General features: G+C 48.4%; 1 protein-coding gene across 2 annotated transcripts in view; it reads left to right on the top strand.

Annotated features, from left to right (window-relative positions):
* The window catches only part of PDS5B (PDS5 cohesin associated factor B), a 148,963-nt gene that overhangs the window by 86,961 nt on the left and 44,301 nt on the right, over positions 1–17,701 (top strand). For both annotated transcript variants that reach the window (XM_040426139.1, XM_040426140.1), the window contains exons 15-18: positions 4,923–4,971; positions 6,776–6,915; positions 13,197–13,312; positions 16,934–17,039. In XM_040426139.1, the coding sequence (XP_040282073.1) occupies positions 4,923–4,971; positions 6,776–6,915; positions 13,197–13,312; positions 16,934–17,039 (411 nt within the window). The remainder of the gene's footprint in view (positions 1–4,922; positions 4,972–6,775; positions 6,916–13,196; positions 13,313–16,933; positions 17,040–17,701) is intronic.

Below are 17,701 nucleotides of genomic sequence, written 5' to 3'. Positions count from 1 at the left end.
CGGCAAAAGGGCTCTATGCCGGAAAAGAACTGATCAGGCATATCCCAATGCATTCTGAATGGATAGAAATCTGTTCAGTTTGCATCAGTATGCCTTCCATTCAGTCACTGTCAGGTGTTTTGGACGGACATAATACCGCAGCATGCTGCGGTATAATGTCCGTCCAAAATGCCTGATCAGTCGCCGGAATGCCGGATCCGGCATTAATTCTTACTGACTTGCATTAGTGCCGGATCCGGCATTGAAAAACAACTGAAGGACGGATCCGTTCTTCCGGTCTGCGCATGCGCAGACCGGGAATACTCTGAAAAAGACTGCAAGATGGATCCGTCTATCCGCATGACAAGCGGAGAGACGGATCCGTTCTTGCAATGCATTTGTAGACTGATCCGCACCCGGACCCGTCTACAAATGCTGTCAGTTGTCACACTGATCGGCGGATCCGGCAGTCGGCTCCGACAACGGAACTGCCTGCCGGATCACACTAACGCTAGTGTGAAAGTATCCTTATTTGGATACTGAAGAGAGGATTCATCTTCTTTATCTTTATACTTTGCCTTTCTTTTTCTTTATGGTAGGGATCGACCGATATTGATTTTTTAGGGCCGATACCGATAATTTGTCAACTTTCAGGCCGATAGCCGATAATTTATACCGATATTCTGGGTATTTTTATTTTTGAGGAAAAAAAAAAATTCCTACACAAATCTGCTGAAAATTAATGTTTATTGTTAACGTGTATTATTATTATTATTTTTTTTTTTTGTAAATCTTTTTCATTTATACTAACTTTTAGCCCCCTTAGGGACTAGAACCCTTGTCCTATTCACCCTGATAGATCTCTATCAGAGTGAATAGGATCTCGCACTCTCCCTGCTGCCCTGTGCTCTGTGCACACAGCAGCATGGAGCTGACTATGGCCGCCAGGGCTTCAATAGCGTCCTGGCTGCCATGGTAACCGATCGGAGCCCCAGGCTTACACTGCTGGGGCTCCGATCGGAGGAGCAGGGGAGAGGGGATCCTGTGGCCACTGCCACCAATGATTAGAACTGGGGGGGGGGGGGGGGGGGGGGCGCACTGCGCCACCAATGTTTTTACTATTGGGATGGGGGTGGGGGGCGCACTGCGCCACCAATGACTAATACTAGGGGGCTTGAGGGGGGGGCGCACTGCGCCACCAATGTTTTTACTATTGGGGTGGGGGGCGCACTGCGCCACCAATGATTAAAGGGAATCTGTCACTAGCAATGTTTAAAAAAATCTTTTTCATGGATCCATGTTTAATAAAGTACCTTTTTTCCATCTGTGTTCTTCTTTTCCATGTCAGTCTTGTCCTTTCTTCTAAAAATCGATTCTTAGGATATGCAAATGACGCTGTAAGGAGCCCAGAGGGGCGTTTTTCTTTCTCCACGGTGCCCAGGAACGCCCCTCTGAAGTGCCGTGCCCGCCTAAATATGAAAACTACTAACGCCTCCATGTTTAGCTGAATCGCCTCCCAGAGGCTCGGCTAAGTCCTCAACACCCCCCCTCCTCCTCCTCAGCGCCGCGCTCTGTGAACACCCGATCCTCCTCTCGTCGGCGTCCCAAATCCTGCGCAGGCGCAGTGCCGGCGATTGCCTGCGCTCTGATAATATGGCTGAGGGCAACAGCTTCAACATCGTCACTGGGCATGTGCCGAGCCCAGTGACGATGTTGAAGCTGTTGCCCTCAGCCGTATTATCAGAGCGCAGGCAATCGCCGGCACTGCGCCTGCGCAGGATTTGGGACGCCGACGAGAGGAGGATCGGGTGTTCGCAGAGCGCGGCGCTGAGGAGAAGGAGGGGGGGTGTTGAGGACTTAGCCGCGCCTCTGGGAGGCGATTCAGCTAAACATGGAGGCGTTAGTAGTTTTCATATTTAGGCGGGCACGGCACTTCAGAGGGGCGTTCCTGGGCACCGTGGAGAAAGAAAAACGCCCCTCTGGGCTCCTTACAGCGTCATTTGCATATCCTAAGAATCGATTTTTAGAAGAAAGGACAAGACTGACATGGAAAAGAAGAACACAGATGCAAAAAAGGTACTTTATTAAACATGGATCCATGAAAAAAAATGTTTTAAACATTGCTAGTGACAGATTCCCTTTACTGCTAGGGGGCTTGGGGGGGGCGCACTGCGCCACCAATGATTAATACTAGGGGGCTTGGGGGGGGAGGGGGGGAGCACTGCGCCACCAATGAAGATACCTCTCTTTCACATACAGGATGCGGGAGCTGGCTGCAGAATCACATAGCCGGCTCCCGACCTCTATGAGCGGTAGCTGCGATCCGCGGCACCTAAGAGGTTAACTACCGCGGACCGCAGCTGCCGTTCATAGAGGTCGGGAGCCGGCTATGTGATTCTGCAGCCAGCTCCCGCCTCCTGTATTTGAATTAATGAAAGACTCATCTTCATTGGTGGCGCAGCGGCCACAGCCCCTCCCCTCCTCTTGTCTTCCGTCCTGTCATTGGAGGCAGCGGCAGCAGCATCACAGGGGGAGGAGACACTGCTTCCTTCTCCCCTGTGCTGCGGAGGGAACACAGAACGCGCTGAGAGCAGCGCGTTCTGTGTTCCCAATACGTTATCGGTATATCGGCAAAATAGATGCCGATACCGATTAACGTTTAAAATCCTCAATATCGGCCGATAATATCGGCCAAACCGATAATCGGTCGATCCCTACTTTATGGTACTAGTTCTTCTTGAAAATATCAAGTGGGGGTATGGAGACTTATTTTATGGGAATCTGTCACCACGATTCTGGACTATTATCCACAGTAATACAAGAGAAGTTCTGCACATTCAGAAAACCTTTTTTTAATATTCCTTTATTCTCTATCAGCTATGAAAGCTTGCTGAAATACCCAGTAAAGACTACTGTGCCATGCCAACACAATGCAGAGGACTCGTGTATGCATGTACAGCAACAATATACACCGCTCAAAAAAATAAAGGGAACACTTAAACACAATGTAACTCCAAGTCAATGACACTTCTGTGAAATCAAACTGTCCACTTAGGAAGCAACACTGAGTGACAATTAATTTCACATGCTGTTGTGCAAATGGGATAGACAGCAGGTGGAAATTATAGGCAATTAGCAAGACACCCCCAATAAAGGAGTGGTTCTGCAGGTGGTGACCACAGACCACTTCTCAGTTCCTATGCTTCCTGGCTGATGTTTTGGTCACTTTTGAATGCTGGCGGTGCTTTCTCTCTAGTGGTAGCATGAGACGGAGTCTACAACCCACACAAGTGGCTCAGGTAGTGCAGCTTATCCAGAATGGCACATCAATGCGAGCTGTGGAAAGAAGGTTTGCTGTGTCTGTCAGCGTAGTGTCCAGAGCATGGAGGCGCTACCAGGAGACAGGCCAGTACATCAGGAGACGTGGAGGAGGCCGTAGGAGGGAAACAACCCAGCAGCAGGTCCGCTACCTCCGCCTTTGTGCAAAGAGGAACAGGAGGAGCACTGCCAGAGCCCTGCAAAATGACCTCCAGCAGGCCACAAATGTGCATGTGTCTGCTCAAATGGTCAGAAACAGACTCCATGAGGGTGATATGAGGGCCCGACGTCCACAGGTGGGGGTTGTGCTTGCAGCCCAACACCGTGCAGGACGTTTGGCATTTGCCAGAGAACACCAAGATTGGCAAATTCGCCACTGGCTCCCTGTGCTCTTCACAGATGAAAGCAGGTTCACACTGAGCACATGTGACAGAGTCTGGAGACTCCGTGGAGAACGTTCTGCTGCCTGCAACATCCTCCAGCATGACCGGTTTGGCATTGGGTCAGTAATGGTGTGGGGTGGCATTTCTTTTGAGGTCCGCACAGCCCTCCATGTGCTCGCCAGAGGTAGCCTGACTGCCATTAGGTACCGAGATGAGATCCTCAGACCCCTTGTGAGACCATATGCTGGTGCGGTTGGCCCTGGGTTCCTCCTAATGCAAGACAATGCTAGACCTCATGTGGCTGGAGTGTGTCAGCAGTTCCTGCAAGACGAAGGCATTGATGCTATGGACTGGACCGCCCGTTCCCCAGACCTGAATCCAATTGAGCACATCTGGGACATCATGTCTCGCTCTATCCACCAACGTCACGTTGCACCACAGACTGTCCAGGAGTTGGCAGATGCTTTAGTCCAGGTCTGGGAGGAGATCCCTCAGGAGAGCGTCCGCCACCTCATCAGGAGCATGCACAGGCGTTTTAGGGAGGTCATATAGGCAAGTGGAGGCCACACACACTACTGAGCCTCATTTTGACTTGTTTTAAGGACATTACATCAAAGTAGGATCAGCCTGTAGTGTGTTTTTCCACTTTAATTTTGAGTGTGACTCCAAATCCAGACCTCCATGGGTTAAAAAATTTGATTTCCATTTTTTTATTTTTGTGTGATTTTGTTGTCCGCACATTCAACTATGTAAAGAACAAAGTATTTCAGAAAAATATTTAATTAATTCAGATCTAGGATGTGTTATTTTTGTGTTCCCTTTTATTTTTTTGAGCAGTGTATGTTAGTGCAGCTTTGAATACTGATGGTCTTTAAGTCTGGCAGTAGGAAAATAAAAAGTACCGTAGCAATCTGGACTCCTTATCTGCAGCAGATATTTTTCTAATATTGTGGTGACAGATTCCCTATAAATGCAATACTTCATGGGTAAGAAGTATTCAGAATAGCACATGTCAGCCAAACCATGTCAGAACCAGTGCTCCCCTGAGCTGCCTCCTACACTTCTCATCCAGCCAGCCAGGACCCTGCTCTATACTGATGAGGGGCAGGTGCCCCCAAAACATCTGTCTACTTATGGATCTTTATCTTTTGGGGGAGTTTCTGGTTTGGCTGACATGAGCTTTCTTTGTTATTCAATGTATGGTAAATTTATTGTTAAATATTTCAAAATTTTGTCTTGCAGTCTGAGTCTGGGAGTAAAGCAATTTTTTCCAAAGTGATGGTCATTACCCGTAAGTCCACATATAAAATTGTCATCTTTCAACATTGAAAGGGAACCTGTGACCAGTCTGACATGGCTACTCATATTCTCCATGAAATAACAATTGTGAAGTGTCTTTTCTTATAATTCTGCGGTGTTCGGCTATTATTCCTTCTAGAAACGTGAAAGTAAATTGGCAACTGAGTTACCCTTCCCTTATTAACAGTGTGAGTTTGCAGTGACACACCCCCACCTGGTAACGCCCAGTTGGCATGTTAGTCATAAATTATAGTTAGCAGTAACAGGAATGAAACACAGAGTTCTTGGGATGCTACTGAATTGTGTTATAGGGAATACAGTTATTTACTACAACAGACTTATCAGGACTGGTGACTCGTCCCCTCTTCAGCTGGCAAAGATTCTAAAGGTGTCTGTCTTCATCACATAAAGCTGGATTTGTCTTTCTGCACATAGTAGAATATTTATTATTGTAAATGCATGTGAACTATTAGTAGTTGATGGAGAAACTGGTCTTTCCAACAGCAGTAGATTCAACGTGTAAGTAAACATGGAGGGCTCATTCAGCAACCTACCCAGCACGTAGAAAAAAACAAGATTACCTGCTACCATATTTTTTGCCCTATAAGACTTGCCTCTCCATAAGATGCACCTAGGTCTTAGACCTGGACTGCACTGCAACTTTTTGTAGCACGAATGATTTTAACTAGTGGACTGCAGCTGTAGTTTAGTAGTTAAAATTGGTTGCGCTACAAAAAGTTGCAGTGTAGCACTAGCCTTAGAGGAGGAAAATTGATGAAATTTTTTTTTTCCTGACGCCCAATGTTCATGGGACCCGCCATTCAGTCCTCAGATCGGACCCCCAATGTGTGTGACACCCCCCCCCCCATTCAGACCTTAGATCAGACTCCTATGTAAATCAGCTCAGAGCAGACAAAAAGAACAAATGAACTTTCCTTTTATGCTCCGGCTGCAGCTCCTGAGATCCAGTGGTCTTCCTGCTGTGCTGTGACCTGACGTCGCAGAGCATTAGGTCACAGAGCACCGACGTCCTCGCAGATCACAGCACAGTGTGTGGAAGCATAGAGTACAGAGCCTGCGCGGGGAGCACTGCATTCACTGCTCAGCAATCCTCTTGTACTAATGACTGTTTAATGGCTCATTGGTATTCGACTCATAAGATGCACTGACATTACCCCCCCCCCCCCCCCACACACACACACAAAGTGCATCTTATAAGGTGAAATATACAGTAATTTAAACCTTCACTTTTAAAGACTTACTTTGTCTTATTAGCAAGAGCTCTTCAGCGCCCAACTACTTGTTGATCTACAGGGCCGGACATCTCGACCTTAGTTTTGCGCTGCCACTTCAAGTAGCCGCACAAACGCTTCTGCATCAGGAGCAGTGATGTTTATGTGCTACTACACAGAAGTGTAGCAGCGCATGTGCAGTCACTGCTCCAGTAGTGGAAGCAGAGCCTCTGTGCTTGCTCTGCTACTTGGAGCAGTAGCATAGACCCGAGATTGTCAGGGCCCCTCACAAGTTAAAAGCTCTTGCTACTGAAACAAAATCGATTCATTAGATTGAATCACTTATCACTCCATTTTATAGGTAACCTGTGGACATCTGTTCTCCATACAAAATCCAATAAGCTGTTCAGTTGGTTGATCATGGTTTAGAATCTTCACAGGTTTTAACGCACAAAATCTGTTGCTAAATGTTACAGGTTTATTTGCGTAACAAAATATCTACCATTCACAACAGCAAGGGACTTCATTTGCACTGTGTATTTAATTTGTTCTCTCTCGTCTTAGGAAACTTACCAGACCCTGGTAAAGGTCAAGACTTTTTAAAGAAATTCACACAAGTTTTAGAAGAAGATGAAAAAATTAGAGGCCAGCTGGAGAAGCTTGTCAGTCCAACCTGTTTTTGCAAGCAGGCAGAAGTTTGCGTGGTAAGAGACGCTCTCCTTTTAAGGGGTTGTCCAGGAATGGAAAAACATGGCTGCTTGCTTTCAAACAGCACAACGCCTGTCTACAATCTGGTATTGCAGTTCTGTCCCATTTACTTTGTGCGCTGAGCTGCACAACCTATGGACAGATGGGGTATGGTTTCTGGAAGAAAGCTGCGATGATTCTTGAAACCTTATGTGTTTTTATACTTTTTTTTTTTTTTTGCTGGGCCAAAGTAAAGAACTACGGATGCAGACAGCACACGGTGTGCTGTCCGCATCTTTTGCGGCCCCATTGAAAGGAGTGGGGTTCGGCACAATTGTCGAATGGATGCGACTCATTCATACGGCTGTTTGAATGAGGCATATGTTCTCTCAGGAAAGGTAAAATGGGGACAGGAGTGCTTAAGGAGCTCCTTAGGCAATGCTTTATGATTGTTGTGGTTTAAAATTTTAGAACTCCTTACTGGATCATAAGAAGTTTAATATTTCTCACTTATATCATTGGAGGACACAGACCATGGGTATAGCTGCTTGCTGCCACATGTCTAGGCCCGGGCTTAGACATGTCCTACACCGTAGGATATGTTGACTAATCTCTCAATTTTAAAATCAGTTTGAGGGTTTAGTAAGACTGCAGAGTGCACCTGTCTTTGCTACTATTTTGTTATATTGATTATTACATCCACACAATTGCTACCTTGTGTAGGATGTCTATTGTGGTACTTGTGGTTCGCTGCTGGCATCCTCCACCGTATGCATTTTTGCTGGGGATCGCCATTAGCAACGGGCCACAAGTGCAGGATTTGCTCCCCTATATATATATATATGCACGACTGCATGTGGGTTTGAGCACCTCCTGCTAATACCACGCTAGTCTTTTCAGGCTCCTTAGGCAATGCTTTATGATTGTTGTGGTTTCAAATTTTAGAATTCCTTACTGGATCATAAGAAGTTTAATATTTCTCACTTATATCATTGGGGGACACAGACCATGGGTATAGCTGCTTGCTGCCACATGTCTAGGCCCGGGCTTAGACATGTCCTACACCGTAGGATATGTTGACTAATCTCTCAATTTTAAAATCAGTTTGAGGGTTTAGTAAGACTGCAGAGTGCACCTGTCTTTGCTACTATTTTGTTATATTGATTATTACATCCACACAATTGCTACCTTGTGTAGGATGTCTATTGTGGTACTTGTGGTTCGCTGCTGGCATCCTCCACCGTATGCATTTTTGCTGGGGATCGCCATTAGCAACGGGCCACAAGTGCAGGATTTGCTCCCCTATATATATATATATGCACGACTGCATGTGGGTTTGAGCACCTCCTGCTAATACCACGCTAGTCTTTTCAGGCTCCTTAGGCAATGCTTTATGATTGTTGTGGTTTCAAATTTTAGAATTCCTTACTGGATCATAAGAAGTTTAATATTTCTCACTTATATCATTGGGGGACACAGACCATGGGTATAGCTGCTTGCTGCCACATGTCTAGGCCCGGGCTTAGACATGTCCTACACCGTAGGATATGTTGACTAATCTCTCAATTTTAAAATCAGTTTGAGGGTTTAGTAAGACTGCAGAGTGCACCTGTCTTTGCTACTATTTTGTTATATTGATTATTACATCCACACAATTGCTACCTTGTGTAGGATGTCTATTGTGGTACTTGTGGTTCGCTGCGGGCATCCTCCACCGTATGTATTTTTGCTGGGGATCGCCATTAGCAACGGGCCACAAGTGCAGGATTTGCTCCCCTATATATATGCACGACTGCATGTGGGTTTGAGCACCTCCTGCTAATGCCACGCTAGTCTTTTCAGTCTCCTCTCTGCAGGACCCGGTGGACCGGCGGGTCGAATCGCTGGCGAAGTCGTTTTTTTCTACCACCGGTTCGGCACTCCGTCCCATTTTTTGCTTCAGCGTTGGTGGCTAAGGCGGTTTCTGAATAGGCCCTGCGCTTACATCAGGATTTAGACTCAGACCTTTCCCGCACAGAACTCCAAGCTCTGGCGGCCCAGATATCCCAGGCGGGGAAGTACCTTTACAAGGTGGCTTTGGACGCGGGATCCATTCGGCGGGAACTCTGGTTAAAGGCCTGGCAGGCCGTTTCTTCTTCCAAGCGTTACCTTCTCTCCCTTCCTTTCGCTGGTTCTCGTCTTTTTGGGCCCAAACTTGACTAAATCATTTCTGAGGCCACGGGTGGCAAAAGCACCCATCTTCTGCAGCCCAAACCCAAGCTTTCTTCCCGACCGTGTCCTTCGGCGCCTCGCCAGTCTTTTCGCCGCCTCACGGGCACCGCCCGGCGGCTTCCTCAACCGCAAGGCAGCCCACCGAGGAGCAACGGCGGAAGCCTTCATTCAAGCCACAGCCCGCCTGGCGTTCCCGAGCGCAGCCTCAGCGCTCTTCCTCTGGCAAGCAATCCCCCGCATGAAGATGCAATCCTCATTTTCAGGAGATTTGGCAGACCCACATCTCAGACGCCTGGGCGCTCGAGGTGGTCACTTCGGGCTACAAGTTCGAGTTCAAATCTATGCCTCCAAACCGGTTTTTTTCTGTCCTGTCCCCCCAGGGAGCCGTCTCGTGCGGGAGCCTTCTTTCAGGCGGTTCCAGATCTGCTGGTCAGGGAAGTAATCTCCCCCGTTCCGGCGAGGGAGCGGTTTTCCGGTTTTTACTCCAACCTCTTCATTGTGCCCAAGAAGGAGGGAGCGGTCCGCCCGGTGTTGGACCTCAAGATGGTAAACCGCTACCTTCAAGTGCGCCGTTTTCGCATGGAGTCTCTTCGCTCCGTGATAGCCATTCCCCTTGCGCCAAGGAAGCTAACTTCCGTGGATATCCAGGACGCCTACCTGCACGTCCCCATCGCGATCGCCCACCAGCGTTTTTTGCGCTTCACGGTCCACTCTGACCACTACCAGTTTGTCGCCCTGCCATTTGGTCTGGCGACTGCGCCGAGGGTGTTTACCAAGGTGCTCGCTCCTCTTATGGGCCTTCTTCGCTCCAGAGGCATCACCTTGATCCCGTACCTGGACGACATTCCCATCAAAGCGTCGTCGTTTCGGCAGTGCGAGGAGAGTCTGCAGATCACCTTAGACACACTCACCCTCTTTGGGTGGATAGTGAACCTACGGAAATCCTCCCTCCCTGGTCCCGTCCACTCGGATTCGGTTCCACGGTATGATTCTGGACTCCGGGGCAGCTCGGGTGCGTCTTCCAGCGGATAAGGTGAAGGACCTTCGCAGCGTGGTGCTCCTGTTGCTTCGGACTTGTATGCGGGTTTTGGACCTTATGGTGGCCTCGTTCGAGGCGGTGCCATTCGCTCAATTTCACACTCGGTCTTTTCAGCGAGCGATCCTCTCAACCTGGGACAAGTCCCAGGAGTCCTTGGATCGTCTCTTTTCCCTTCCTCAACAGGTTTGGTCGGACCTCCATTGGTGGCTCTCCCCAACTCACCTGGAAGTGGGGAAGTCTTTCCTTCCGATCAGATGGATGGTCATTACGACCAACACCAGTCTTCCCGGTTGGGGAGGGGTCTTCGGCACTCGGACTGCCCAGGGCGTTTGGTTTTCTTCGGAGTCCAGACTATCCATCAATGTCTTGGAGCTTTGTGAGAATTTCCTCTCACTGCGCCATTGGTCTCCCCTCCTGCGGGGCCGTCATGTCCGAGTCCAGTCGGACAATGCCACAGCTGTGGCGTATGTCAACCATCAGGGGGGGACTCGCAGCTCGACCGTCATGTCTGAGGCATTGAGGATCCTCAGGTGGGCGGAGACCCATGTTCCTGCCCGGTCGGCGGTCCACATTCCCGGCGTTGTCAATTGGTTGGCAGATTTCCTGAGCTGGACGACGATAGACCCCGGGGAATGGTCTCTTTATCCGGAAGTATTCAACGCCCTCTGTCATCGCTGGGGGCGGCTGGACATGGATCTGATGGCCTCCGGCCTCAATCACAAGCTTCTGTGCTACTTCGTCCGCGCAAGGGATCCCGCAGTTCGCGAAGTAGACGTGCTCGTGGCGCCGTGGGATGGCTTCATGTTCCTCTGTCTTTCCGCCGTTGTCCCTCCTGCCTCGGATTCTCCGCAGGATCAAGTGGGAAGGCGTTCAGACCCTGCTGATCGCTCCGGACATGGTATTCGGATCTTGTCGTCCTACTAGGGGACGTTCCGTACCCGCTCCCTCTCAGACCCGATCTTCTGTCGCAAGGGCCCGTCTTCCACCCGAGTTTAGATACTCTACGTTTGACGGCGTGGCTCTTGAAACCTTCCTTTTGAAGCAGCGGGGTTTTTCCGATGCGGTGGTTCGGACTCTCATTCGGGCCAGGAAACCTACCTCTTCCAGGATCTATTATAGAACCTGGAAGTCCTTCCTTTGTTTCTGTGAGGAGCGGGACCTATCTCCCAGATCCTTCTCCCTGCCGGTCTTTTAGGCGTTCCTTCAATCCGAACTGGAATTGGGCATGGCACTCAGCTCCCTGAAGGGCCAGGTGTCGGCCCTTTCCATATTCTTTCAACGATCCTTGGCGGGACAGGGTCCTGTTAAGACCTTCCTTCAGGGTGTTGCGCACTCCGCTCCGCATTACCGTCCCCCGCTTCATCTGTGGTATTGGGGGTTCTGCAAGCTTCTCCCTTCGAACCCCTACGGGAGGCTTCCCTCCGCCTGCTATCCTGGAAAGTGGCCTTCCTGGTGGCCATCACATCCATACGAAGAGTTTCAGAGTTGGCAGCTCTGTCATTCCGTGAACCATTCCTAATCTTTCATCAGGATAAGGTGGTCCTCCGTCCGGTCCCTTCCTTTTTACCCAAGGTAGTGTCGGCTTTTAACCTCAATGAGGACATTGTCCTACCGTCCCTTTGTCTTGGGCCCTCCCATCCGAGAGGTGTTGTTGCACCGTTTGGATGTGGTGCGAACTCTGCGGATTTACCTTTCGGCCGTGGCCCCCTTTCGGCGCACGGACGCCTTATTCGTCCTTCCGGGTTGGCAGCTTCGAAGGTGACGATCTCCCGGTGGATTCGCTCCACTATTTTGGAATGTTACCGTGTTCGGGACAGGACGCCCCCTCCGGGTATCACGGCCCACTCTACCAGGGCACTTGGATCCTCCTGGGCTCACTTCCACCATGCGTCAGCGGCTCAGTTGTGTAAAGCCGCGACCTGGTCTTCCCTCCACACTTTTACAAAGTTTTACAGGGTTCACACTCTCTCGCTTCTGCGGACGCCGCTCTGGGCCACCTGGTCTTGCAGGCCGCGGTGTGATGACGGTCACGAGGTTCTCTTACTTTCTATCTCTGGTTTTGTATTCCCTCCCCAGGGACTGCTTTGGGACGTCCCATGGTCTGTGTCCTGCAATGATATAAGGCGAGAAAACGAGATTTTGTGAAACTCACCTGTAAAATTTGTTTCTCGCTTCATTCATTGGGGGACACAGCACCAACCCCCGTTTGGGTCCGTTGACCGTGTGCGTTTGTTTTTTGTGATATCCTTATGCTTCTCCTACTGCTTTTGCACGAACTGAGAGCTCTCTCCTGGCCGGAGGGGGTATAGCTGGCGAGGGAGGAGCTAACAGTTTTCAGCCTAGTGTCGCCTCCTAGTGGCAGCAAGCAGCTATACCCATGGTCTGTGTCCCCCAATGAATCAAGCGAGAAACAGATTTTACAGGCGAGTTTCTAAAAATCTCGTTATTACTGCTCTAGACACTGCTTGTTTCCATGGTTACGACTACTCGGCAATCCATCAGCGGTGGTTGTGCTTGCATACTATAAAAATAAATAAAGCACCAGCCTATGTGAGCTCCCATGGTTCCAGTCACTTAGAGAGGCTGATATTTTTCTTGGTGTGCAAGTACCACCACTGCTGCAGGATTGCAGGGTGGTCGTAACCATGGAAACGAGCAGTGTATAATGTGATGAAAAAATTAATCAAAGGAGACCATATGGATAATCACAATACATTAGTAAGTGGCTTGTATTAACTTTATGTACATGATAAATGCCATGATAAATGCCACTTGCTGAAGTGACAAAACCACTTTAAGGTTCTGTGCAGACATCCACTGGGTTTGTAGTCAACAGACCAAAAGTATTTCTGTGCTGTCAAACCAATTCAGTGCAAAACGCCAAATTTTTTGTATCAGTGTTCCAGCAGAACTTAGTTTGGAATCGTTTGGAGTTGTTTGCCTAATTGATAGAAATTAATGGCAACCAGGATAATTGTCGCAATATGTAAATGAAAGGTTAAGCTAATCCACATCTTTCTTCCCTGCAATCCTCTTGAAAAATAAAAGCGTGATATTACCAAGAAACTGGGCAATCCTAAGCAGCCAACGAATCCTTTTCTGGAAATGATGAAGTTTCTGCTTGAACGGATCGCACCTGTGCACATAGACAAGGAGTCAATAAGGTAAGAAGCTGTGTATTATGGCATCTGTAATAAGTTACAGCTTTTGCTCAAGTGCAGAAATGTTATCCACTTTGGTATAAAGGATATTTAATCTGCTCATCGATAAGCATCCTTTCCTTTTGAAAGGACAGCAAGGCGCCCATAAGAATGCTGTCTTGGGGTTAAGCAGTTTTGGAGATTTATAGGCTGAGCAGGGGACAGAGGCTCCGGGTGGATCGTGGGCTCTCCTTCTCGGTCCCTCGGTGTAAGTCCTGCGCTGGGCATCCCGGGCTGTTCCTACCCCTGTGTAGAGGGTATCGACGCCATGCGCGTCTTTGCAGGGGAATCCTCTGTGGGCAGGAGGTTTCTGGAAGACACGCTGCATTACCCTTTCCTCTGCCAGTACTGGTCGCGCTTCCGGCGGTGGCTGACGCGTAGGCCGGCCGGCTTGTGGCGTAGCTAGGAGGAAGCGCTCGTGGAGGCGGAGCCAGTGTAAGCGGAAGCTGAGTTTTAAAATGACTCTGCGATCCCAGAAATTTGATGATTGCTGGAGAATAACCAGGATGTCCTCCGCTGATACTGACACCCCATGCAGATCTGCTGATCCCTACAAGGCCCTCAGCCTGGTAAGAGACATCCTCCGTTTAAGTTATGGGGTTGTCAGATGGATTTTTTTCTTATCTAGATTCTCAAAAGTACCACCTGGGTGCAAGTGATGGTACTCCCTTTGGGTCTAGTTTTTCTAATGTATGTACTGAGGAGCCAATGGGGCGACGCTACCATCTTTGGGATTATGACTGAACGCCTCTAAGTCAGAATTCCTCCTAAGGTTCCATTCACACGTCCGTAGCGTGTTTTGCGGATCGACGGATCCGCAAAACATGGACACGGCAATGTGCAATCCGCATTTTGCGGACCGCACATCGCCGGCACTAATAGAATTTGCCTATTTTTGTCCGCTATTTTTTTCGGGAACGGCAATGCGGACCCGGAAGTGCGGATCCGCATTTCCGGATCCGGACAGCACATCGTGCGGCCCCATAGAAATGAATGGGTCCACAATAAATTGCGGACGTGTGAATGGGGCCTAAACGTGACGATAGTTGTCGCAATAGTATTCCTGCTCAGTTAGAGAGGAACCACAGGTTCAGACATTTGGTGTATGTGCTTGTAAAAAACTGCTATGTCCACGCTGCACTAAAAGGGGTGGTAGCGGAAGAGTCGCCATCATTTATGGAAAACCTTAGAACCCTTATTAGGGATGAGGTAAATTCGGTAATAGACAAACGTATGGCTCCCACCTCTCCCCATCAGTCTACTTAAATCCAATCGGGTCAAGCCTTAACGCCTGTAAGATTCCTTACAAACAAGGTTTGTTCAGATCTAGGCAAACAGGAAGCTCTAGAATCAGAAGTCTCTTTCCTTTTAGAAAAAAGCGTCATTATAAATATTCCGTTAGACCAGCAGGGTCCAGGACTAGCAGTAAACCTACTCTCCCTGGTTCCAAAAATAAAAAAACGAATGGGAAGTTCAGAAAGATCTTCAATCTGAAGGACCTAAATCACTTTGTCATAAAAAATAATAATCATTATAAAACAAGATGGAATCAATAAGATCTGCAGTAAATCTCCTTTTTCAAGATTATTACATGGTAACAGTTGATCTGGCGGATGCCTATTATGATGATCCTATTCACAGCGAGAGTCAAAAATATCTCAGGTTCGCTGTCTACATAAAAGGAGAGCTCGGTCACTTCCAGTACCAGGCTTTACCCTTCGGCCTCTCCAGTGCGCCACATCTTTTCACAAAGATTATGGTAGATGTAGTATGTTACTTTCATATAAAAGGAATAATTGTGGTCCCCTATCTGGACGACCTTCTGATCGCAGCAGATTCCTATGCTTGTCTTCTTGGCCATCTCAGAATTGTGAAACAAACCCTTGCCTCTTTAGGATGGGTCATCAATCAAGAGAAGTCAAAACTAATTCCAAGTCAGCAAAGTTATTTCTGGGGGTACTTCTGGACACCCACCATATATCCTCCTTTTTGCACCAAGAAAACAGATCAACCTAGTAACCTGGGTAAGAATCATCTTTTCCAAAAAGGACGGCATCGATAAGCGACATCATGCGCTTGCTGGGACTTTTATCATCAACAATTTCCTCTGTGAATTGGGCTCAGGCCTACACCAGGGTCTTGCAATCTTTCCTTCTTTCATTTTGGGAAAAGACACACAGTTCCTTAGGAAATAAAATAAAAATCTTACACATAAAAATAAAATAAAAAAATCACTAAGTTGGTGGACGGTGGAGAAGCATCTACAATCAGAGCCCATGTTCTGCAAGAAATGGGACATGAATCTCCAGATGTCTTTTATCATCCTCAAACCTGAGGGAATTGACAGCAGTTTTACGAGCCTTCCTAAGGCCTCTTTCACACTTGCGTTGTTGGGATCCGGCGTGCACTTCCGTTGCCGGAGGTGCCCGCCGGTTCCGGAAAAACGCAAGTGTACTGAAAGCATTTGAAGACGGAACCGTCTTCCAAATGCTTTCAGTGTTACTATGGCACCCAGGACGCTATTAAGGTCCTGGTTGCCATAGTAGGAGCGGGGGAGCGGTATACTTACAGTCCGTGCGGCTCCAGAATGACGTCAGAGCGCCCCATGCGCATGGATGACGTGATCCATGCGATCACATGATCCATGCGCTTGGGGCGCCCTGACGTCACTCTGAAGCGCCCGGGGAGCCGCACGGACGGTAAGTATGCTGCTCCCCACTACACTTTACCATGGCTGCCAGGACTTTAGCGTCCCGGCAGACATGGTAACCACTCTGAAAAAGCTAAATGTCGGCTCCGGCAATGCGCCGAAACGACGTTTAGCTTAAGTCTGGATCAATGCATTCCAATGGGCATTAATTCCGGATCCGGCCTTGCGGCAAGTGTTCCGGATTTTTGGCCGGAGCAAAAAGCGCAGCATGCTGCGGTATTTTCTCCGGCCAAAAAACGTTCCGTTCCGGAACTGAAGACATCCTGATGCATCCTGAACGGATTTCTCTCCATTCAGAATGCATTAGGATAATCCTGATCAGGATTCTTCCGGCATAGAGCCCCGACGACGGAACTCTATGCCGGAAGACAAGAACGCAGGTGTGAAAGAGCCCTAAGAGAGGTCATTAGCCTTAACAGGCCTGAATTGTTTGTTTATAGTAAACCCTTCCCAGATAGGGTCTTGTTATTGTTTAGTTGTACCTGAGAATGCATCGCACATTATTATCCAAGATGCTCATGGTTGCAGTTTTTCATTTCTGGAAGTCTTTTACAAGGGTTGGCCAGGATTTTACAGGTGATGATCTGTCCTCAGGACAGGCCATCACTATCTGGTCAGTGGAAGTCTGACCACTGAACCCCTGCTGTTCTGCTGCATCTCCAGAAGTTTGTGCCAGAATTACACAACTCTTGAGATTCGGGCACCACTCCTAAAATCCTAGACAACCCCTCTAAGGCTATGTTCACACTGCCGTCAGAGGTTTAGTTGTTGGTCCCTGCGGATTTTACTTTATGCAGCGTCTTTCTTTCAATTTAACTGGTTGGTTGTATTACCATTCACTGTTGGCATATACTCATTTATGCTTTCTTTGAAAGTTCCCTCATTAAGCTGGTAAACAAGTCGATTGATGGCACAGTAGATGATGAAGAAGAAGGTGTGTCAACAGATCAAGCAATCAGGGCAGGCCTAGAATTACTTAAGGTAAGTAGCTCCTTTAAATAGCCTTCTGTCTTATGTTATTCTGTGGGAATGTCTTATTTGACACATTTACTGGAACTTTTTTCAACCACCCTTCCACCCTTTCAAAAGATATACCTATGGAGAGGGCTCCATGTTAAAGTGTGACATTATCATGACCTTCTAGGCGGTGAAAGGGCGAGCCTCCCTAGATTCGCGGGTTTTGCTAGAGAGGCTCATCCCCGTCACCACCTGCTATTGGCCGATTTCCGAATCAACCCCCCCTGCCCAGTTGCTGTATGTTTTCATCCGTGCACGGGAAGAAGCGGTGGTGGCTGTGCAGGGACCCAGGAGTGGCACAGGTGCTGGGGAGCCAGGTAAGTACATTGTGTGTGAGGGGCCCGATCATATTGGGGGGGGGGGGGGGCGCGTGCATCATTTCGGGGGTCGGATAACCCCATTCAAATGTAATTTCTCGCCCATATTCATTGGGGGACACAGAAACCGTGGGTATAGCTATGTCCTCTAGGAGGCGTTGACACTAGTAAAAGTTGTTAGCTCCTCCCCTGGCAGCTATACCCCCTCCAGCCTGGAGAGAGAGCTTCAGTTTTTTCTAGTGTCAATAGGAGGGAATCTCCTGAAGATTTTTTATTTTAGTTTATTTTTTTCCTTCTTTTTCAGATGGG

This window comes from Bufo bufo, chromosome 3 (assembly GCF_905171765.1).
Source record: "Bufo bufo chromosome 3, aBufBuf1.1, whole genome shotgun sequence".
NCBI classification, from domain to species: domain Eukaryota; kingdom Metazoa; phylum Chordata; class Amphibia; order Anura; family Bufonidae; genus Bufo; species Bufo bufo.
The sequence above is the reverse complement of the archived record's forward strand: the minus strand, read 5'-3'. Positions and strand labels throughout refer to the sequence as shown.